This window comes from Varanus komodoensis, unplaced genomic scaffold (assembly GCF_004798865.1).
Source record: "Varanus komodoensis strain SLA01 unplaced genomic scaffold, ASM479886v1 scaffold5, whole genome shotgun sequence".
In the NCBI taxonomy this organism is placed as follows: domain Eukaryota; kingdom Metazoa; phylum Chordata; class Lepidosauria; order Squamata; family Varanidae; genus Varanus; species Varanus komodoensis.
In genome coordinates, this window is record NW_025336087.1 from 23,263,848 (window position 1) to 23,288,460 (window position 24,613).

General features: G+C 40.5%; 1 protein-coding gene across 1 annotated transcript in view; it reads left to right on the plus strand.

Annotated features, from left to right (window-relative positions):
- LOC123031315 overlaps positions 1 to 24,613 on the plus strand; it is an 89,264-nt gene that overhangs the window by 16,973 nt on the left and 47,678 nt on the right. Inside the window, exons 4-7 of the mRNA XM_044446145.1 lie at positions 3,885 to 3,984; positions 4,984 to 5,072; positions 7,850 to 7,964; positions 18,353 to 18,472. Coding sequence (XP_044302080.1) covers positions 3,885 to 3,984; positions 4,984 to 5,072; positions 7,850 to 7,964; positions 18,353 to 18,472 — 424 coding nt within the window. The remainder of the gene's footprint in view (positions 1 to 3,884; positions 3,985 to 4,983; positions 5,073 to 7,849; positions 7,965 to 18,352; positions 18,473 to 24,613) is intronic.

Here is a 24,613-nt window from a genome sequence, read left to right on the forward strand (position 1 = left end):
AAGCCTCGGAGCGGCTTACAACACAATAAAATACAATAAAATACAAAAATAACAATATAAAATTAACAATATAAAATAAATAACAATGTAAAAGAAGTCGCCCTGGCCAGATAAATAAGCAAATATTGTTAACAATTAAAATGACGTTTAAATAAAAAGGTCTTCACCTGGCGCCGAAAAACAAATAACGACGGCGCCAGGCGGACCTCTCTGGGGAGCGCATTCCATAGATTGGGTGCCACCGCAGGGAAAGCCCTCCTCTGAGTATCTACCCTCCTAATTTCTTTCATGGAGGGTTCCCGGAGAAGGGCCTCTCCCGCAGATCTCAAGGGGCGGCCGGGCATATGTGGGTGTAAGTGCTCCTTCAGGTAACCAGGATCCAAGCCGTTTAGGGCTTTATAGGTCATCACCAACACCTTGAATTGGGCCCGGACTTCAATGGGAAGCCAGTGAAGCTGACGGAGGACTGGAGTCATGTGAACATAACGCCCCATCCCTGTCACCAACCTGGCAGCTCTATTTTGAACCAACTGAAGTATTCGGACCGTCTTCAAGGGAAGCCCCACATAAAGCGCGTTGCAGAAGTCAAGGCGGGAAGTCACCAGCACGTGTGTCACCGTTGCCAGGCAGTCGTACTCCAGGTAGGGGCGCAGCTGATTAATCAGCCGAAGCTGAAGGAAAGCGCTCCTCGCCACTGCTGTCACCTGAGCTTCCAATGAAAGCTCCGGGTCGAGGAGCACTGCTAAGCTGCGGACCTTGTCCCTAAGAGGGAGTGCAACCCCATTCAGGACCAGGTCAAATCCACCCTCTCCGAAACCCGATCCGCCAACCAACAGGACCTCCGTCTTGTCTGGATTGAGCTTCAGTTTATTGGCCCTCATCCAGCCCATTACCTCGGCCAGGCACCGGTTCAGCACAGCCACTGCCTCACCTGGATTAGTGGAAAACGAGAGGTAGAGCTGGGTATCATCAGCATACTGATGATTCCACAGCCCACACCTCCTAATGGACCTCTCCCAGTGGTTTCATGTAGATGTTAAACAGCAAAGGGGACAAAATGGACCCCTGTGGTACTCCATGGCATAGCTGCCATGGCGCAGAGCCATAGTCCCCCAGCACCACCTTCTGGAAACGGCCATTGAGATAGGAGCGGAACCACTGCAAAGCAGTGCCTCCGACCCCCAATCCCGCTAGCCTATCCAGAAGGATACCATGGTCGATGGTATCGAAAGCCGCTGAGAGGTCCAGGAGAACCAACAGGGACGCACTCCCCCTGTCCTCCTTCCTGCACAGGTCATCGTACAGGGCGACCAAGGCAGATTCAGTACCGTACCCGCGTCTGAAGCCGGACTGAAATGGGTCCAGATAATCAGTTTCATCCAATAGTGCTTGGAGTTGTCCCGCCACCACCCGCTCTAACACCTTGCCCAGAAACGGGATGTTGGCCACTGGTCTATAGTTAGTGGCCATCTCTGGATCCAGTGATGCTTTCTTCAGGACCGGTCAGACTACTGCCTCCTTTAAAGGGGCAGGCACCCGACCCTCCCTCAGAGAAGCGTTAACCACTTCCAAGATCCAGATCCCAATCCCATGCTTGGAATTATTTATTAACCAAGACGGGCAAGGGTCCAATAGGTAAGTGGTGGGACGTACTCGTCCAAGCACCTTGTCCACATCATCGGGCTGCAATAACTGAAATTCATCCAATAATTCTGGACTAGACGGCAGCATTGGCTTCTCCCCAGAAACCTCTGATTCATTAGTGGTGTCCAGCTTGTGACGAATCTGAGCGATTTTCTCCCTGAAATGCCTGGCAAAGTCGTCACAGCGGGCCTTTGAGGGTGGAACCGGATCTTCCTTAGGACCCGGGCGAACCAGGCCTTGCATCACTCAAAAAAGCTCTGCTGGATGGCACTGTGAGGAGGCAATGGAAGCGGAAAAAACTTCTTTTTCGCTGCCCTCACTGCCACAGCATAGGCCTGATAGTGGGCTCTCAAGTGTGTTCGGTCAGATTCATCCCGTGATTTCCTCCACCTATGCTCTAGCCGTCTCCCAACCTGCTTCATCGCCCGCAATTCAGGTGTATACCAAGGGGAAGAGTGGGCTCTGCCCGGTGGGAGAGGACACTTAGGAGCGATCGTGTCCACAGCCCTGGTCATCTCCCCGTTCCACAGTTCGACCAGAGCCTCGACAGGAACACCAGACTTGTCAGCCGGAAACTCCCCCAGGGCCTTCAGGAATCCATCCGGATCCATCCGGCTCCGGGGGCAGACCCACACAATCGGATCCGCACCCTTACAGAGGGAGAGGCCGCTCTCGAGCACAAACCTCACCAGGAGGTGATCTGACCATGACAGGGGAGTCAAACATAAATTTCTCACCCTCAGGTCACCCTCGTCCTGCCCCGTTGAGAAAACCAGGTCCAGAGTGTGTCCACGTTCATGGGTCGGGCCGGAGACATGTTGAGACAGCCCCATGGCCATCATGGAGGCCATGAAGTCCTGAGCCGCCCCGATCAGACCAGACTCGGCATGGAGATTGAAGTCCGCCAGGACCAACATCTTGGGGGTCCTCAACACCAGGTCCGAGACGGTCTCCGTCAGCTCAGGCAGGGAGACTGTTGGGCAGAAGGGTGCACGGTACACCAGCAGAATCCCCAGTCTGTCTCGGTCGCCCAACACCAAGCAGAGGCCCTCCAGCCCTGGTCTTGAAGGGACCGGAAGTCCCGTGAGAGAGATGGAGGCTCGGTAAACCAAAGCGACTCCCCCTCCCCTCCCCTCTGGGCGTGAACAGTGCTGAACGAGATACCAGGGCGGGCACAGTTGAGAGAGGGCAACATCCCCCCCTCCCACCCAGGTCTCCGTTATGCCAGCCAGGTCGGCCCCCTCATCCACAATGAAGTCATGGATGAGGGAAGATTTGTTATTGACCGACCTGGCATTGAGCAGCAGCACCGTCAGGCCCGAGGGGAGGTTGACAAGACTACCTGGCATCCTCTGGCTGGGGGCAAAACCAGAAGGAGGGATAGGTGTCAGCCATCTGTCCCTCCTCCTTCTACACGGACACGTTAAGCCCCCACCGCTGTTACGTCCATTTCCTAAGACCACGCCAATGGCGGCGCCTGCGCGCTCCCCAGGAAACATAAACGTCGACATGGCCAGGGACGACTCCATAAAACAGATTAAAACAGAATAAAATTATAAAAGCAGTTAAAAAACTCCCCCTTCATGTAGATATTAAAGAACATGGGGGATAAAATAGCCCCTTTTAGTACCCCGTGATATAACTAACATGGTACAGAGTAATAATTGCCCAGCATCACCTTCTGGAATTGGTCAGCCAGGTAAGAGCAGAACCACCACAAAGCAGTACCTCCTACCCCTAACTTGACTAGCCTATCTAGAGGGATACCATGGTTGATGGTATCAAAAGCTGAGGGAGATCCAGGAGAATCAACAGGGTTGTACTCGCCTGTCACTCTTCCAGCAAAAGTCATCCCACAGGGCAACCAAGGCAGTCTCTAATTGAAATGGGGTTGCTTTTTAGTTCACTTCCAAAATGTACTAAAGGAATGATGTTGTTGCTATTTGCATACTCAGAGTTGCACCCCCAAGGATGTGGTAAGAAATTAGCAGGTTGTTAAGGAACATCCAGGTTATGCAAACTAGTAGTTTATTTATAGTGCAGTAAAGATACCAGAGGCAATTTCCAGAAAAATAACAGGAGTTCTGAGTGATCAGTTAAAAGGAGGAGATGGATTTTTCCCCCTCATTTAACATCACTTCTCATAATTTCAATGAATTGTAGCAACAAAAAAATCAATATAGCATCATGTGAAGTTTTGATACTCTTTATAAATTTGAGAAAGTGTATTTTATTTTTAGAAGCCAATATGAACAGCTTATAGAAGAAGGAAAGAATGAATGTTTTGATGAAAAACGTGTCAGTCTTCTAAAGGCTCAAGTACTACAGCTGGAAAGGCAGGTAAAATGATAAACATCGACAGAATACCTGAGTTGAATTTTATGTGAAAGATTGTTTGAAAGTTTCACAGAGGATGTGAAAGATTAAAAGGAAGATATGTAAACAAGGCCCATGGTGAAGGAAGGGCCGGTGGAGGAAGGTCCAGTGAAGCTGCACAGAAATAACCATAAGGCAGAGATGAATCAGTTTACATTGATTCTTTTCCATTGTTGGCAATAGTGGTGGGAAATACTATTGCATGTGAGGAAATCTGTCTGCTTCATAGAGCATTTGTAGCCCTTATTGAAACTTTAACTGAGTTCTAGAACCAACCAGGATTGTACCTTTTCATGTTTTGGTGGTGCATCTTGGGTTCAATATTTATTTTCTAGGTATATGCTGTAATTTATTATGTTCAAACACTGTCTTTGTAGACAGTAATTTATAGAAATGTTTGAAGATATTCCTTTCACTCATTTTAATCTTTTTTAAAGTAGTCTACTGAAGTTGGAACCAAGTGTGGTGGAGATTAGGAGGGCACCAACAAGACCAGCACCTTGACATGTTTTTCCCATCCCCTCCAGTTATTTCTAGTAAATTAAAATGCTTGATTCAAGTTCATTACATTGGCAGATTCCTCAGCAATGCTCCACTTGGGTGATTGCTGTTTGCAGAGGCCGGAAACCGTTGGTGATATATAAGCAGGACATGTTTTAGTTTACCTTCCGTAAGTGAGAGAAAGAAAAAGCAGAGGAGTTATGGCTTTTAGCAGGTATTCTTTAGGAAATACTGCCGTGCATAGCTGAAAGGTTGAGTATCTACAGGTAGCATAAAGGGCCATAGAAAACAATGAGCTAGGTCTAGATGCAGCTGTCCCCACTGTATGGTGGATTCACATCTTCTACTTAAACCTTTTCCCCCCCCTTCTTTTCCTGGATGTTGATAGCATGCTATTTCAATAATAAAAAAGATTATTTGCACTAAAGTAAAACTTTTCAGAATTTGAATTTTTCTCCACAGGTGGTACTACTTACAGAGGGATTACGCTTTCGAGCTGCTGTTATGCTGGACTTAAACACTTCTTTGGAAGGTCTTACTGACAAGCTTAGGTAAGCAGTGGAGGGACATGATTTCTACTCTCACTGACACAGCTATGGAAGTAGCCACCGTGAATAAAATAGTGACTGCCATATGTTGAATGTTAAGAGGATTATGACCTTTTTATTTAAATGTTGTTTTAATTGATTGTTAAATTATTTATTGCTTTTATCTAACTCCAGGATGTTTCCAATTCTGTATATTTCTGTATATTGTTATTTATTTGTTGGAAGCCGCCCCGAGGCTTCTGTGAATGGGGCGGCATACAAGCACTCCAAACAAACAAACAAGTAAGAGGTCCTTTAAAAAAGGTATGCTGGTTACATGGGTTTTGGTAGCTACAACTCCCATTCCGGTGAGGTAGGATGTTACTGAAATGGTAATAACTTAAGCTATGGCTTGTCAGATTCCTTAATTTTAATTAAAATTATTAATACTAAAATTACTGTAGTACCAAGGTCCATTTATTCTGGTTTTTTCTTTGGAGGATGCTTGAGAGGCTTGAGATTACTGGATTGAGAATCAGATGAATGTTTGAGATTACTGGGTTAATCATAATTGATATGATTATTGCTTTGTCAGGAATTGCTGGCAAATTGCAGATATATCTTGCAACTGCATATATTGCTTTTTGTCAGCAATATCTGACAAGGATCCATGCATTTGTGTAAAGTTATGTGCAAAGTTCTTCATTTAGGAAAAGGAAGTCAAGTGCACATTTGCAAATTTGAATGTTTATTCCATGGGTCCTCAAACTACAGCCCTTGGGCCGGATACAGCCCGCAATACCCATTTATCCAGCCCGCCTCAGAGGTTTTGGACTCATCCAGAGAAAACAATTTCCGAGTGAGTCGAAAAGCTCTGAGCCGGTGCAAGCATTCTTTAAAACTGAGCAGAGAGAGAGAGCCAGTGCATGTGCCAAATTGTAACAGCGAAACTGCGTGTGCGCCGCCCCTCCCCACCACCATGGCCTGCATATACAGAGTGGGAATACGAAGCGGGAAACAGAAGAGAGGCAGGCAGAAGAGGAAGAGAGATGAAGATGAAGACAAAGAAAGGATTGAAGGTAACAAAAATATAACTTTTAAAATCTATTTTTAATTATGTGAGCCAGGGGGTGGCCAGGCCGCACAGCGTTCTCCAAGAGAGCAAGCTGCCACCTCACCGGGCCCACTGCCGCCTCGCCGGGCCTGCGCCCACGCCTGCCACTGCCTCGCCGAGCCTGGTGGCAGCCAGGCTGTGCAGTTTTCTCCATGCAAGGAAGCCACCACCGCCACCTTGTCGAGCCCGGGGCGGACAAGCTGAGGTGGAGCAGCTTACATGGGGAAAGCCGTGGCAGAGAAAGCTTACTTGGAGAAAGCTGCAGGGTTCCTGCACTTCCGCCATGACCTTCTCTGAGCAAATGAGCAAACATTTTTTAATGTTAAATTAATATTTAAATGTTAATTAATTATTAAATGTCAATTATTTTTTAAAATTTATTTTAATTTTTAAATATATTTTAATTTTAATTAATTTTAAGTATATTTTAATTTTAAATATATTTTAATTTAATTATTTTTTATGTGCAGTGTACATAGGAATTCATTCATTATTTTCTTAAAACTATAGTCCAGCCCCTCAACAGTCTGAGAGACAGTGAACTTCCCCCCTGCTGAAAAAGTTTGAGGACCCCTGGTTTATTCAAATATAATGAATAAAAATACTATGATAAAATTAAGTAAAAACCCATCCATCTAGCATCTGTAGACAAGGGAATGCTTAGCTGACAGATGAGAGAAGCAGTCAAATTTGTATGGGAGAAAGTGGTGCTTATTAAATTATCAAGGTTCCAGGATTTTTAGGGCCATTTCTCTATGTGTCAGAAGCACTTTCTACAAAATAAGAGGAGGGAAGAGAGAAAAAGAAGGGGGATTCAAATTTAAATTCAAACTCTAGTGTGTTTTTCCCTTTAAAATACAAATAAGTACACAGCTTACTGAATATCTGAAACTAGCTGGTGAGTAGTTTGACTTTTGCATCCCAGTTCTTAATCTGTTTGACATTTTCAAGCTTTGCTTTGCTAGAGTGTCTAAAGAGAACAAAGGTTAATAATAATCATGTTCCCACTCTGCAATGCAGAGATACAGAACTGGAATGCCAAAGTTGTTATATGGTGTTCTGCGTCCACACTATAACCTTTTCAGCCCTTCTTGTTCTCTGGGGGGAAAAAAACTACTCCTGTGGATTGGGGAACCACTCCAAAGAGTTATACACATACAGTGCAGTGTGTTGTTTGTCTTGTGGCTGAAGAAAAGGTGCAGCTCAGTGGTGATAGGGAATTGTTCACTCCCCTCTGTGTGTGTGCGTGTTCATCTGTGGAAACTGCTGTCTTAAGGCTCTGGCTGAGGTTAACATTCTTTAAAGCACTGGAGAACCTGGTTCAAATGGGTATACTAGCACGTATTTGGAAAAAAGTGTCTAGAATTAAAGGGAAACACACAAATGTTGTAAAGGTTCAAGGAAATACTTGAATGATGTGTTTTGGAAACATGCTATCATAATCTATTTTTATCTTACCTATTCTGGCTTTATATGAAAGGTTTTGGGGTTGTGTTTGAATGTCTACTTCACTGCTGCAAAATCAACATGAATATTTAAACACGATCTTATAATTCATCATATTGCTTTATAATACAGCATCATCTTAAAAGTTTTAGAAGTACAGCAGTCACCTCACTGGCTGAAAAAAGTGATCTATTGAGTTAAACATCTGTAAAAAATATTAATGCATTATATTTGCATACAGCTCTTTTCTCAGTACTGAAGAAACTGCACCTGAAGTAACCATTCCATGTCCTGAACTTCTTCGAATCATTGAGACATGCCAGGCAATGAAACTCAAACTTCAAAGAAATCAGCAAGTGAGTTTATGATAGTATCAGGAATAGGCTGGCATGCTGCTATTTTTGTATTATAGCTATTCTGACTATTTTGTAAATATAGATTGTCGATTGAGTCTCTTTCCTGGCTTTTAAAAGACTCTGTAAGCTTTACTGTTACTAACCTTTTAATGCTGTTGATAGGAAAAGTACACTTTTGCAAGTTTTTGAAAAAGCAGGCCGTTGTAAAAGGAACTGTTATAATGGTTCTGCTTATATTGCAGTAAATGATATCGGGGTAAGATCACAGTTTGACACAGCCTCTGATATCCGTACTCTTGTACCTTTTTAAATGATTCACAGCTGTAGTGCTTGCTAGGTTATAAGACTTTTATAAATATAGATCTAGAAAAAAATGTTATTTGCTCAGAGAAGTATGCTCCCTTTCCAGAAATGTAAGTTTCTTTCTAATTTATAAGAAAGGAGATACTTTGTGATATTGTGGGGAATGCCCAGTTATGGATTACCAGTACTTTTGTCTATAAATGTGTATCTCTACCAGTTGTCAAATATATACCTTCGATATTTTATTACATCATTGCAGTTAAGATATTAAGTATCTTGAATTTGGATACTTTGCCCTCTGTCATACTAGTCTTGAGGCTGGTAAAAGAACATTCTGGTGAAGATGCCTTTCAGCTTTGCTTCTGCAATGTTGCCAGGGTCTGCAGAGTCAGAGTAGTGCAGTGAACAGAGAGACACTTTGATGAGACATTTTGTATGCTGGGACTTGCAAGGTTGTAGCAGTGACTTTTCAACAAATTTCCAGTTGTTCAGAAGGAAAGAGGTCAGTGCAAGTTGTAGAGATTCCAGTACTGATAGTTCTTGGGTTACGGACAAATCCTGTTCCTGAAAATGTCCTCAAGTTGAATTTGTATGTCATTTGGAACATGTATATTAAAAGCATATAAAACACTTAGGAAACACTCCCATATACACTAAAACATCTTAAACACAATACAGCATCATCATCAACATCATCATCCAGTAATAATAAAGTAACTACCGGCACTGGAGAGACAGAGAGAGAGAGAGAATCTGTACCTATGTGTGCAGGTGTACAGTACAGTACTTAAAACAGTTTAGATAGAAAGACAGAAAAAATTGTAAAGGTTAACACTTCTGGAGTTAACATTAAGCCTAACATTAACTGGATGATGATGGAGATTGGAGAGTTAGGGTTTCATTGTGCTGCTGAAGTTGTGTGTGTGTGGGGGGGTGGGTTACCACTGGAATTGTAGTTCTGACTTCGCAGCTTGCTGGTGCTACTTTTTCCCTCCTCCTTCCTTCTTCCCTTTCCTTCCTCCCTTCCTATTCTTCCCTGCCTTCCCTGAACATGGCAGAGAACCTGTCTATTACATTATATAAGAAAATTATGCCTAGAGATGTGAGGGAAGAGTGATAGTGAAATTAATGTGTTTCTTTTTGGTTTGCTGCAACTGCAATGGTACTGTGAAAGATAACATGGCCACAAAAGCCATAATCTAAGTCAAAATTAGGTATGTTGGCTTAGGCTAAGAACATTTCAGAAACAAGGGCTAAAAATATACAAAGAAGTTGTACTTGCTAGATGGACTTCAATAAAGCAGTGTGTCCTAACCCCGTCATACCTCCTTTGAGTGGCATAAGGATGAAACAGGGTGACTGTCATTTATACTGTTGCCTGAGGATAGGCAAGATGGAAATGTGAGGAGGGAAAGATAACACACTGCAATAATAACATGGAAATGTGTTGTTGAGGAATATTTTTAAGGCAAATTAAACTTGTGAGATAGTTTTGGAGACGTCTGGTTAGTTTATTGCTTGCCCTACATCCTTCCTATTAAGAGTTTTACAGTGACTCATAGTACAACACTGAATCGTTCACCTGTCTAAACTGGCAACTTTTAATTTCTTTTGGTGTCTATCAAACAACAACTCATCCATTTTTTTTTTTTTTGATCTCCCATATTTTTTTCAGGAACCTCAACTTGGTTTACTCTTGTTTTATCTCTCTGATACTGAAAAATCACTTTTTCATAGTCTATCTGTCAAACTAATTGAATTCTTCAAGAAGCAGTAGGAAATGCTTGGTAGCTTTTGCTCAGGTTAATTTAGCATCTTATTACTTCTCACTACATTCATAGCATTTACCTTATATAACTAAAGTCTAGCATATCTCAAATACACCCCCACAAATGCAATTAGTAAAAGAAAATGGAGGCTTTATAGGTAGGAGAGCCTATAGGAAAGAGTGACAGTGAAACTGAAATAAATGACATTCCCTACAGTCATTTTATGCCATACGCAATCAGTCTTTCTTCAGCACAGTGAGGTGAAAAATAAAGAAGATGGTACTCATTGTTAATAAATGCAGAATAGAAAGATACTGAGAAACTCAGCCTTATTAAATCTAGATTAAAGGAACTGCACTCTGAATGACAAAATTTATGTTTTGACTTTAGTGAGATATAAAAGAAAAGGCAAGATTGTGGGCTAATTAAAGTATACTTGAGAAGAGTTTATATCATTATGCTAATATGAGAGTATCTGTATCTTGTTTTTCAGGCTGTGGTTCAAAACGTGGTACAAAATAATAATACACAATGTCTGTGAGTTGGGGCAATATAGAATGTGGCATCAGAGGGAAAAGCCTGTGGCTCGGTGGTGCTGGACAAGCAAGCAGCTTCTGAAGACTTGGTCTTTCTTCACTTCATCCAAGTGATGAAAATAATAAGAGGCACAATGGCATGGTCACGGTTGTAATGTGAGGCAGACACCAATAGGTACCTCAATCAGGGATCAGAGCTATGGAAGATTTAAAAAGGGTTTCTGATAGTCCAAAGGTGGCCATGGTAAGGGTGAGATAGGTAAAAAAAAAGGAGAAAAAACCTCAAAATTCTGTTCCATGAGCTCCTGCCCTTTAGTTTGGCCTGAGAGATTTCATCCCTACTCCACATCTTTGTAATCCACTGTGGTTTCCCCTCAGAACTACTGTATATCCTGGCACTGCTCTTACCATTAGGGTACTGAAATATTCCCTGTTTTTATTACTGTTAGGATTGGTTGTGCATCAATCTTCAGAATCTAGTATGTATTCAGTGTGTCACTTCCCTGAAGCCTTTCATCCATAATAGTATATTTTCTTCTTGCTTCGCTGTTGCAGCCATATTCCCTGGACTCTTTCATCAAATGCATTGTAGGGGCACAGTTATGACTGAAGTGCTTACTCTTCACAAAACTAAAGTACAAAAATTCTAGATGAACATCAGTGGACCTAATGGATAAACACTAGCACAAGAATGGTAGAGGTGATTATTGGGTTACAAATTAGAAGAGTTATAAAGGAAATATCACTTTATTAAATTACTGATTCAGAATCTACAAAACATTGCATGTGTTTTTGTTTTGAGAGGCTGACATGTGGTAGGTTTCAAGATACTTTTACCTGAATATTGTAATATTGACTTGTATCTTGATAGTGTTAGCTGCATAGAGAGTCCTGTCAGGGTAAAACTGAAAATGAACAAATTAATAAATAATTGTTTAATTCTTAAAACTTTAATTTTAATTCTTCTTGTTATTATTATTGGTAATAATATCAAATTATCTTTTACTAATAATAGATAATTGACCATTTGATTATTTAAGCTATCAAAGGAAAAATTTGCAAATGCACTATAGGCAGTCAGACCATTCTGAATTTTATTTTCTATAATACAGTATATCTGATATGTTATTGCATCTTTCTTATCCTTTTGAAGCAGCCTGTCTGTTGCTATGGTTACTCCTCTGAGTTGATTGTGTAGTAGTATTCAAGGTTTCAGTTTCACATGTACCCATGCATACAGACTTTCATAATCACTGTCATGCAATTGCATAGCAACAAATTCGCTTTCAGTAGGCAGGAGCAAAACAGAGCATAGTTTAAGCATCTGTTACTCTCACACTGAGCAGTAAAAGCTGCTTGAGAAACCCATTCTCCCTTTCCCTACTCCAACAGCAGTAGTTTCTTCCTTGAAGTAAGAATTTAGACAATAGAATTTGGTTACTTGCTGGTACTTGTTCAGAAATTTCTGGCTACTCTGCTGAGTCAGATGAGATAATAGCTGGCCCTGATATGCCCCATGTACATGGTGGGACATGAGATAGTGCTTTCCCTGCCTTCTCATGAGTACTCATTCTGCTTCTAGTGTCCCCTGGACATCCAGTTGAGAATGTAAGTTGGAATATGATCTGTGTGCATAGGTCCATTTTATATGGTATGTACCCAGACTATCTGGGAAACTGACCACACAAAATGGGCAAATTTCTGTCAGGTTGACTTACAAAAGCCCTAACTGAGCATACAATTTCCTGGAACAAAGAGGAGGGAGGATAGACAGAGGTACCTGGAACAGCTGAGGTATGAGACCTAGATGCTTGAGTCAGGCACCTATTCCCTCCAGTGGTTTCTACTACAAAACCCAGCCAGTTCTGGTCCTACATTCTTGGTTTATGTGGCCTGTGAAAATGTAGATCAAAAGCAGTATGGGCTATATTAATAGATGGCTGAGAGAACTTGAAGGTATATGTGAATTTGAAGAGGGGCAAAAATAAGCAAACAATTGAATATGTAATATAATACAGCTGTTGAGCCTCACATTAGGATACTGTTAAATATTTTCTCATATGATCTTATATTTTATTTCTGACCTCTTCTGTTTTGTAATCTCATTAACTTCTGCTCTTTCCACCTGTTTCAGCTCTTGCTGCATGGGCCCCTTTGCTCTGATGCTATAGAATGCTTGTGGGTTCAAGCAGGTTCTGACTACTACTGGGGTAGAATCAATCCACAGATGCTCTGATGCTCTAAGAAGGTGGTTGATTTCAGATCTCTGCAGCAATCTTTTATAGGAGCATCACATAACCTAATGTCAGATTCCTTTCAGAAAGCAGATCACTGTCGATTTCTGAAGAATGCCATTTGTTGTTTTTTTTTTTTAAACAAGACACCTTCTGGACAAAGGCAAGACAGCAACTGATATGTCGTGAAGGCTTTATACTGAGCATGGCACATGTAAATTATTCATTCATGTATATGTCATATGAGAGGATGGTATCATGGGGTGCCTTGGTGACTGAGGGACAACTTGGCTTCAGTCACCTATACCTCCACTTCAATTTCCTCTGTGTGGGGCTGCACCTGGAGTCAGTTCAGAGGCTGTGGCTTGTGCAAAATGTGGCAGCCAGACAGATTAGAGGGACAAGATAGTTTGAGCAGAACACCAATTCTGGCCTGTTTGCAATGTCTGTCTTTATGCTTTCAAGCCTGATACAAGATGCTGATTTTGATCTATGAAGCCTTACACAGTTTAGGATGGCAATACCTGAGCTGAACCTAGGCTATGCTCGTTGTCTAAGCCAACTTTTGTGCTCTCCTCCTTTACCCACATCAAGAGACTCTTTAGTTCCTCTTCACTTTCTGCCATTAGAGTGGTATCATCTGCATATCTGAGGTTGTTGATATTTTTCCCGACAATCTTAATTCCAATTTGAGATTCAGATATAGGGTTAAAGCTCTATTAAAAAGAGGGCAATTTTGAAAAAGCCTTCCTTGAGTAGCTTTTTCTGCTCAGGTCATAATTTCTGCCCATTCTAAACACATTCCAACCATCAAAATCATGCCTGGACACCTCATTTTTCTAATCCTAACCCAGTGATGGTGAACCTTTTAGAGACTGAGTGCCCAAACTGCAACCCAAAGCCCACTTATTTATTGCAAAGTGCCAACACTGCAATAAAACCTGAAAACAGCCTGTCCAAGCCATATATATACGTATCCTTGGCAGTTCACTGACTGGCCAAGCGAAAGCTCGGATGAGTCACGGCTAATGTGTTGCAGCTTGTGACATGATTGCCTGGCACTGCTACTCCTTTCTGAGCATGCAGTAGCCCCTGTGTACGCTGTTATCCAATGCTCGGCTGCTGGGGTGACTTGGCTCGTGTGCCAACAGAGAGAGCTTTGTGTGCCCACTGTGGCATGTGTGCCATACGTTCGCCACCACTGTCAAAGGGCAACTTGTTTAATTTTGCCACTATACCTTACACATGGGGAGTTTTGGTTTATACTTTTCTCTTTGGCATTCAGTCTTGACTAGCTGTGCATCTTGTGTACCACAGTAAATTACTTTAGTTAAAGTCCTGGACCTGACAAGGCAAAGTTGAAACTCCTTTAGCATTCTTGGTCATTTGAAGGTAAAAACATGAATATACTTAAGCCTTAGTGTTAGGTAGGCTGTTCAATGTATGGCTCTATTTCTTATTTTTTTTAAATGGTACTGCAATAGTTTACAGGCATCCCTGAGTTAAGAATGTCCAAGTTACGAACAACCTGTTCTAATGAATGAACTGCTATAAAGCCTATTAATTTTTAAAAATTACTGTGGAAAATTGTCATCACCAGAGAGAGAGAGAGAGAGAGAAAGAGAGAGAAAGTGAAAGGGGAAAGTGGGAGAGCTTCCAAAGCATCACCATAGGGCAAGTGGAAGTGCAAAGGCGGAGGGAGCATGCCTTCCTGCCCCGCCCACCCGGAAAGGGGCATTGGTTTGTCATTTCCCTGCTTCAAAGTGGAGGCACTGGTGCGTTTGGGCGAGGGGGCTAGAGATATTTGTGGATTTTGCACTTTCAAAGGGGTCCTGTACCCCTAACTCATGCAACTGAAAAATGAAATCCTGATTTCTCAGGAATAGAACTTGTTTGTAACCTGGGGACTGCCTGTAATTGAAGTCACCATTGCAGCCTCTTCATTGACTAGGATGCATGTATTCAGTGCTCTGAGTTCCACTCTCTTCCTACTTCAAAGTTGCACACAAGAACACTATCAGAGGTTTTTATTATGCTAAACTGCCAGCAAGCAAATTTGTATATAGGTTACAAAGTAAGTAACCATCGTGAGGCTTTTGCAAAGGACGGCATATAAATATCCTAAATAAATAAATAAGTGTTCTGCGGAAAATAACGTAAGTAACAATCTGTGTTAGCTTTCTGTACAGTCAGTTCATTGATGCAATGTGATCTAGTTGAAATTTGAATTCAGAATAATTAATTTGATTAATTAAAGTCTGATGCCTTTTCCTTCCCAAAAATTGAAATCTCAAACTCAAATCTTCAAGGCAGTTCCTTATTTCAGAGTCAACTTCTTAGAATGTCTCACTCCTTATCATTGTTTTTTCTCCTTAATTGACCTGAATCTTGAATCTGTAACAGCCATTTCCTTCTCCTGCTCACTTTCAGAAAAGCTCTTGTTTCCCATGGTTTCAGGAATAGCTTGATGCTTTCCTCTCTTATCTCTGTTCCTTCTATTCTTGGCTTTTCATTTTTCATTTCACCTTTCCTGATTCTCCATCTGAATCAGAATCTATTCCTGTATCCTAGGGCTAGTTGTCTCCATCCCTGCACTGACTATATTGCTATTGCTAGGGCCTGGCTGCATGTCTTTCTGTAACCTCATAGTGTCATAGATTGAGAATATTTAATTTTGGTATTGCAAACTGTGGTCTGTAACTTGTTCAGCTACCAGGACCCATCATTAATGTGAAACTGAAACATAGGACTCACTTTTAACTTTTTACCTTGTGTGTGCCTGGCTCATTTCCCCCTTTGTCTGTTCTCTGTTAAGTTTTCTCCTTATCATAGAAAAGTAGCTCTAAATAAAAAGAGACAAGTAATATGTCACTAGTGTGACTTAGTTCAGGTGAATTTATAACCCACCTGTGTCCTCCAGCTTGCAGGCTAAAAACCAGTTCTTCTTAAGGAAATGGCCTACAACATTTGAAAGAATCCAGTTGATGAAGGATTGTGTAGTCATTGCAAGATGTTCAGTTGTGACAGGGGAGCATGGGCCTTGCTGATTTTAACTGATGTTCACAAACTATTAAATAGTCAGCACTTGTACATGAGAGTGGCCATGATAATAGAAATACAGCCTTGAGTAGCAGTCCCAACCATGTATTATCAAATCACAATAACAGAAAAGGCTATGTTTATCTGCTTGTTGAATATCAACAGAGGTGGTCCACTTCTCCTTGTAAAAATTGTCATTGCTTCATGAGGAACCTTTTTCAGCTGCCTGAAAGTTGTTTATAGGTCTGTTGTTCTTTTCCTTTTCCTTTTTCTCTAATTGTGTTGGATCCCAATTTAAGGATGATAATATGAAGTGGTTTAAATCTAGTATTATATGAATTGAGTTTTTTCTTTTCTTTCCTTTCTCTGCAGCACTCCTTGAGCATCCCATATCTGCTCCAGAGGGTCCCCGACCCTCTGGAGCAGATGTGGGATATGTGCTGAGTCAGATCCAGACTGTACAGGGGAGGGGAAATCCTGTCTGCCAGGAGTTTCCACTGGCAGAACGCCATTGAATCCAAGCCTATAAGGCAAGCAATCACTTGGGTTTTGCTTTGTAGTTATAACTGGAAAGGCTTTGACAGTTTTAAAACAACTGAAATAATTGAAATCTTCTGGACTGTTTCAAACAACAGCAAGTTAAAGGCTTCAGAGGTTGGAGCACAGCCTTGGACCACCTTCTATCAGTTCCTGTCTGTATTATCAGTGCAGTACACCAAACCATCTTAGAATAGAGTTTCAAGAATGGGTTGCTTTTTAAATGCTGTTATTGAGAACTTGTATAATATAGTGTTAAAGAGATGGAGGTATGGATTGAAATGTGTTAGAGCTGCCCTTTGAACAGCTGGTATAAACCAGACAAAATAACAGGAGCTGAACAGGGTCATTTTGTAGAAAATCTATTTGACCTACATTGACAAGTACCTTATAGAACTGAGGAGTCCTTTCAGTAAGATCATCTTTAATAATTTGGTATAAATCTCAAACTTATTTTAGCCCAGGTTTTTCTCTACTGACAGCAGGGCATACTGAACAAACAATTCAGCACAAAATATGGAAGATTGCATTGAAGTAGAGATAGAAGAAAATGGTATAAGAAACCAATGTGAGTTTTAATTCCATGTGAAGATCTAAATAACCAAATGGAAATTTTTAACCCTATTTTTCAAATTTGTCATATAAGGCAGATGCTTATCTGGCACTACTCTGGAAGAACAAATACCATGATAATATCTTTTGGATGTGTGTGTTCTATGATGTGATCAATCATTTAAATACTTAAAAACTGAGATGCAATTTATATATTTTATGAGGAGTAGTTTTATCCTGGAACTTTTACCTTTGTTGTATATATAATTTTCTTAAATTTATTTGCTGCTCTTGCATAGTTAAAAATGAAGTATAAAGTGTTATTTATAGAACTGATGCTCTGAATAAAAATGTTAGTTCTTTCAAAATGATGTTTTAACAATTCCTACAAAGTGCAAGATCCAGATTTATCTTTATAATTTTAATGAGTCACTTACTAGTGTTAGTACAGTGTATAAACTTGTGTTATACAATGTATAACTGTAAAACTATATACACTAATACAGTTCCTTCTGGTGTTTGGATTATATAATATAAATTAAAACTGTCTAACAATGCCACCCAATAAAGCTGCCTGTAACCTTCCAAACTTCAAGGATTATGGATATCCTATTGAGGATTAAAGGAATGTAGGGATAAAGGCAGCCTCTGCCTTTCTTCCATCCTGCAAAAGACATAGATGGCCATCTAAATATTTTGTGCCTACTCATGAGGAAGAGAGGATCAGGTGCTGCTAGGATACATCATATCCTGGTAAAACTTCATTCTTCTCCCCATTCCTGTAGATCATCCCCCACCCCTGCTGGTATTTCAGCCTTGCAACCATATTTGGCATGGTACTTTCCACACCAGCTGTGAGGATGGAAGAAGGTTTCTCTGAATTTGGAGCCACAGCACTCACCTCAGAATACATTTCTGTGGTCAGGAGCTGGGATTCCAAATGTTCTTACATCCATCTAGACTTGCTCTAGCACAGGGGTCTCAAACTCAACTGACCTGGGGGCCGCTGGAAGTAGAGTCTGGGTGAGGCTGGGCCGCATCAAGTATTCCACCACTGCGGTGGTGGTGGGCTGCTCATCCCACTGCTGGCCCGGGCGCCGCCGGCGCTTTGAAGGCCGCAGGGCCCCTACCCTGTCCCGGCAATTGGCCCATGGGCCACAAGTTTGAGACCCCCGCTCTAGCAGGTTTAGGATTGTGCCCTAAGTGTTATTATTGAAATTAATGAAATAGTTAATAAAAAGGATTTTGATTACTAAAAATGAATGAGTCTAGATAATTTGTAAACTATAAACTGATATGATATAGACTGGTTGAATTTATTTCCATGAACACAAATTTCCATGAACACAAAAATACGATTCTTAATTCAGCACTGAAAACATTCTATGTTTTAAAATATCCTAGTATTTCTTTTTCAGGTTTCTGATCTATCAAAACTTGCATTGCCATGGACTTTTGGAGGGAACCTTGCTAAACAGCCATTGACACTTTTGGACATTTGCTATGGCAAAATAGAAAATATAAATCTTAGATATGTGGTAAGTACTTAATAATACAAGCAGAAATAGTTTTGCTTTCCATAAATGTTTTTTACTTATTGTACCTTCAGATATTTAAAATAATGTCAATGGCATGCTCTTCTTTTCAATTGATAAATGACCTAAATCCCATATGATGAAAGACGTATGCTGCAGAAAAGTTGAATGTTTCTACTTCTTACATTATGTTTACAGTTAAACATAGTTAGTAAATATATATCTGTAGGAGATTAATAACATTTTAATAACACTAACTTAAAATGCAACTCCTTTCCTTATTCCCTTTGGTATTGCCTTGAGGAGGAAGATAACGGGAAGCATCTGCTTTGCTTTAGTTTGCATTTGCACTGTTTTATTGTTATGCTGGCACTGTTAGTATAAAATCTTGTTTATTAAATAATTCGGGATCATAAACTATGGGTAGTGCTAAGCAAGAAATGGATGCTTCTAGTCTTTTCCTTGGGACTGTGCCAGAGGAAGGAAGGGCATGGTAGAGCACATAAGCCCAATGTTATATCTGAAATGGGCCATACGTAAATGTGTTCCATAGGGAATAATTTTGGGACGGAGTTTAGCTGTATAATTCAGAGTTATACACAAAAGTTATTTGTTTTTCGGTGCCAGGCGAAGACCTTTTTATTTAAGCATCATTTTAATTGTTAATATTATGCTTATTTTATTTGGCCAGGGCAACTTATTTTATATTGTTATTTTTTGTATTTTAACCTTATGTTGTGAGCCGCCCTGAGGCTTCCGCGAATGGGGCGGCATAGAAATGTTTTAATAAATAAATAAATAAATAAATGTACACACTTTTGATTGAGAGAAGGAAAAATGTGTTTATTTTAATTTCACATGAAGCACTGTTTTCCACAAGCTTATTTTTGTGAACAGTACAGACAACAACCAACTGTTCTCAGTTGTAGAGAGTGAAGTGTGGAAGTATAAACACTATATGATGGCTGATATGGGCATTTCTAACTTCTGTTGTGTGTCTAGGGTGTGACCTTTAGAATCTGGACTGAAACAAATTGGCAATGACAGCTCCTGATTTTTACTGATCTCACTTGAAAAACACTGCAAATTGTATCTTGGCAGAAGTGGCTGTCTTGATGAATTATTCATTGAACTAACTTCATCACATAGAGCACCTGCTGAGAAAAGCTTGCATTGCATATTAACATACATGCAGTAAGCTTTGCAATTAAAACGCCAATATCAAAACTCCGTTTGCAATGACAATTGTTATTATGTGTCATGCTAAAGGCAATGACAAATATGGCTTTACATTCCTGGAGCATTTCATAATTTTAATTAGTTTTGGAGGAAGGTCACCTTCCCGCACCAGAAAGGAAGCAACATTCAGCCTTTTCTAACGTGTATCTGTAATTCTTGTATTTCCTTTATATTTTAGTTTTCTTCTAGGAATCTGTGTAGCCTTCAGCCCACTGGAAACAACTCTGCAGTAATGAACACATTCACTTGAAATTAAGTTCCATTGTTTGCATGAAAATGTGTGGTGGGGGTGTTTCCACAAGCCATGGTAAAATCTTAATGCTGTGGGTTTCTTGTGTTGTCAAGACCCTGTTCTGAAGTTTCACATTGGTAGAATTAATTTTCTGAAACCATGGAGAGAATCAACAGTTTGTTCTAAGGTTTTCATCTTTCACCATGGCTTCTCTGGTCATCTGGACCTAGGATCACCATTCTACTGTTGTTGGTATGGAAGCACCATAGTGTCCCCTGTCAAGAACAACCATGGAAGTGGTCACATCTGCCTTTTGAACTCTACTGCCCTCAGCTCCCTAGCAACAGCTCATTGCTCACTGTATTCCCATTGGCTGAGTGTTGTGTCTGCTCACCTGTTTACTTTTGATAGCAGGGAGACAGTGCAAAAATGCACAGAGGGAGAAAGGGAGAATTGTAGCTAAACTCTGTATTTTCATTTAATACAAATTCCTTTGGGGGCTGGAACAGCTGGGAAATGCAGCAAACAGGCAGGTACACTTAGGAGGGACAAGGTAGTAACCCACCTCAGGACTTCAGTGAATCAATCAGGAAGAGGCCACTGTGTCCCATAGGCAAGAATGAGGAACGGACAGGGATTTCACATGCAGTGGCTGCTGGGATGCATGGTGAGGCAGGGGAGGCAGAACAGGGAGTGCTGAAACTGTACAGCCTGGGTGACCATGTGATCAGCTGACCAGTAAGGTCAGGTAAAAATCTGTGTTCTGTAGAAACAGCGCAGGGTTGTTTGCTGTGTTATATGAACCCATTCAATGTATTCCAAACTGTTAAGCTCTTTGGGTATGTGGGGTTCGTATAATGGGTCTATATTATGGGTCACAGAGCAGAACCGTCTAGATCTCCTAGCAAGACAGAAAGCAGCAAATACATATTTAAATAAAATGTGATTGAGAGTAAATCCAACAGCATGCTAGCAGATGTCTGCTGACATAATGGGGTTTCTCTCTCTTCCTTGCTGCAGTCCTCTGGACAAAAATCTGCTATGGAGGTTTCTTAGCCCTCTGGAGCAGATTTTGAGGATATGTGCTGGGGGTGAATTGAGGAAAACACTCTCTCCTAATTCCTTTCACAGAAGCAGTTTTGAAAGTGGAATAACACCTTGTTATCCAGCATGAACAGTTTCTCTTACTCCTGCTCAGTTTAAATAACTAACTTATTTTACACAGAGCTTCATAGTTACATTCATATTTTCATATTGACAAATAATATTGTATTACAATATTAATACAGTTTCAAGAATATAGGAGCCATGTGCTTTATTTATTTAGCTGTATGTCTGTATATAACAGCACAATCTCACTGCCTCCAGACTTCATCTGTGTGATCTTGGAATTCTTTAGAGGATGGAGTCTAAAGGCTGAACCCCCTATCCTGAAGTAATGAATGGTTCTCAGGGCAGAAAGGAGTATGTCAGGACACGGGGAAGGGGAAGATATCAGGGCTGAGGGCTTACAGCGATTTTGTTGCTTCCCTAGCTTCCTTCCTTTTTTGGTGCTTTATCTAAATTGCCCAAAACAGTGGTCTAGATAGATGCAGAGCAGAAATTGCTTCACTCTTGCCATTGGATGCTTATAAATCTCCAAGATTTGAGCTCATTTGCTTCTTTGGCAGGAGCAATAAGCAGTTTATATTAAAAAAACACAAAATGCACGTAAAAGTACATACAAAATACAGTATAGCACAAAAATTGCATGCGCACACACATATGCACAAATCCATTCCAAAGAGGGGTAATCTATCAGATGAACAATAAATATATGCACAATAATTACTTCTGGGAATTAACTATTTAGCAGTAGATAGCATATGAACTCCAGAACGGAATTTATCGGTTCATATATCACAAATGAGTCTAAGCATAACCAGGCAGAAAACAAAATTAATATTGTAGACATCGATGCACATGATTTGAATGGTAGGGAAAATAGCTCAAAATTTCTCTCAGTGTCTATATCAAGAGTTTCTATGGTAGAAGAATAATCAGCAGAAGACTAGTCCATAGATGTGCATAGTCAGTATGATCTTGACTGGTCTGGATTATGGTTTGGGGGAACTTAATAAGATATGGCTAAGCAAATCAGGAATCCAGATTGGAGAGGAGAAAGAGAAAGGGACCAGGAGCATGGAGGATGATGAGGAGATAAAAGAAACTAACAGTGGTTGTTTTCTAGCTACAAAGTGCAGCAGCTAGTGTTTGCGCAGTCACTATGGCAAGAAATGAGAACGGTATGTTTGGAGTAACTGCACCTTACATGCCAACAGTTTCCTCTTGTCTTTCCTCCATGAATCCAACAGAGGCCTTTGTTCCTGACCACTTGTGCCTCAGTCAACTCCTGTGTAGAACTTGGCTTACCACCTTCTGTTCAGAGAAGGTAAAAAGGGCAAGAGAATGGGGGCTTGGCCAGAATGCTTCATGCCAGGGCTGCATTACTGTGGCTGGGTTTCCATCTGAAGACAGGGTTAGAAAGCCCAGGGGTTGTCCTGGAATCAATACTTCTGGAATTAAAGCAAAATGAAAGCAGGTAGATTGCTATTTCAGCTGGAGTGGGGACCAGGTAGCAAGAATGTATATTCTAGCTAGAAGGGTTGAAAAGGCTCAGACAGAATCCCAGGTTCCATAGCTTAAAGTGATTTTATGGTGGGAGCAAGATCTGACAGACCAAGTCAGCAGCACTGGGCATGTCATGCAACTTAGAGACATAGGGTTCCAAACTTTTTAGGAAGCCAAGAATCAGTGCAGTGGCAAATTCAACACTATCTTTTTGATGTGGTAGTGCTAAGGAGTGAGAAGCCTGTCTTAGCACCACACTTATCACAAAGCAACACCTTGCAGGTATGCAACTCTGCCTTAGATACCAAGTTTTTGATTACTGCACCCAATCTAAATCTGAGGCACATATCCTCAGATGGCTTGAGTGAGTCCTAGAACTGAATTGCTTTGTTAAGTACATGAGCAGATGCTAATGACCTTATTGAACACTTTCTTGCTCAAATGGTTCACTTATTTCAGCTTGAAAAGCTGCCTCAGGCTTGCCTTCACACCAGGCGCTAGGCTGGGTCTTTTAAAGTGACAACATAAAATCCAAGGGCAGAGTGTCTTCACACCACACAGGCTGCCAGCTGTAATATTGTATGGAGAGTGTTTTTTCTGAGTAGTGTATCAAGACCTTTTCAGGATTTACATCTTGCTGCTCTTCAAGGGTAGATATTTGGTTGTTCATTTTATCTCTCAGATATGCTTTCATCTTCATCAAGACTTAGGTCAAATTCTCCTGCACTCATGATGCAGCCTAATGCTAATTGCTTCAAGATTTCTCTAAGTCTGGGTTTTGTGTAAATTTAAGCCAGAAAGTACAGTCCCCAAGCAACTAACATTTTTAGTCTTCACTTCGTAATATTTTGCTTTTAGTTTCTCCTTTTCTTAGTACATTACTTCATCAAAGATTGCCACACTCTTGTCCCCTGATTCTTATTTAGATAACTTCTGAAAAATCTGCAGATTGTACACATATATCATTTCTAAATTTCTATCTAGAAGAAATGTATTACTACAAAATAAAAATATGAAATAAAACATTATAATATTTGCAAATCTAATTTTCTCATCCTTTAGCTACCATTTTCTAGATTCAAATGATAATCTGAACTAGCTGTGGGTTAAATAGCTGTGAATCGGCCTGAACTAGTTTTTGGAACTGCGCATGAAAGAGGGAAAGAGAAAATGTGCACTTGCGCTGTAGAGCAAACAGCATTCTGTGTTATGTACGCATTTTGAAGGCTGCTTTATTCTGATTACAGTTATATTACTAACCAGGACATTGAACCAAATTTTGATTTTAGTTTGTTCCAACTGTTGTTAGAACAAACTGGTTTTCCAAGTTTATACATATAGTAATCTGTAGTTCTCTACTGAAAGCAAAAACTTTCTCTTACCTTGTACCTGTAGAGGAGGAGGACAAGGAGAAATGCATGAGACATGCTTTATATAATTTGCAGAAAGTTCATATTTACGTTTATTAATACTGATGGGATTGTAATTGTTTGAGACATCATGATTACATTACTCCCACCTGCTGGATATAAACTGTTCATGATAAAAGGAGAACTGGTATGCACTTTCTGCTTCCAATATCCATCTGAAGATGCTAGTTATGGTTATCCTCTCCATTTAGCTGTATTTGGATATGCTTGTGATGAATGGTGGGACTAAACTCAAATGTCAATAATTCATAAGGTTTTTTTCTTTCTTTTCATAATTGTATATTGGCTGTCAGATATGCTTCCAAAGCAGTTTATATATAACAAGTTCATTGGAAAAGCAAGTCTGTTTGCACACTCGGCTATGATACTGGTTGATACACACTTGTTAAACTAAATATGTAATAAACAAGGAATAACATGATTCTTCTGTATTACAAAAGTTAATACATGATTTCCTTTTCTTAGCCGAGCATGAAAATTAAATTCATACTGGTTCTTACGTAAAAAAAATAAAATTTGTTTAACTTATGTAATGAAGGCCAAGGTAGAAATTGGTTGAATACATATTGGAAACATTTGACATGAAAGAGAAGTCTTTAACATGGACGCTCTTAGATCTTTGTTTGAAATCAT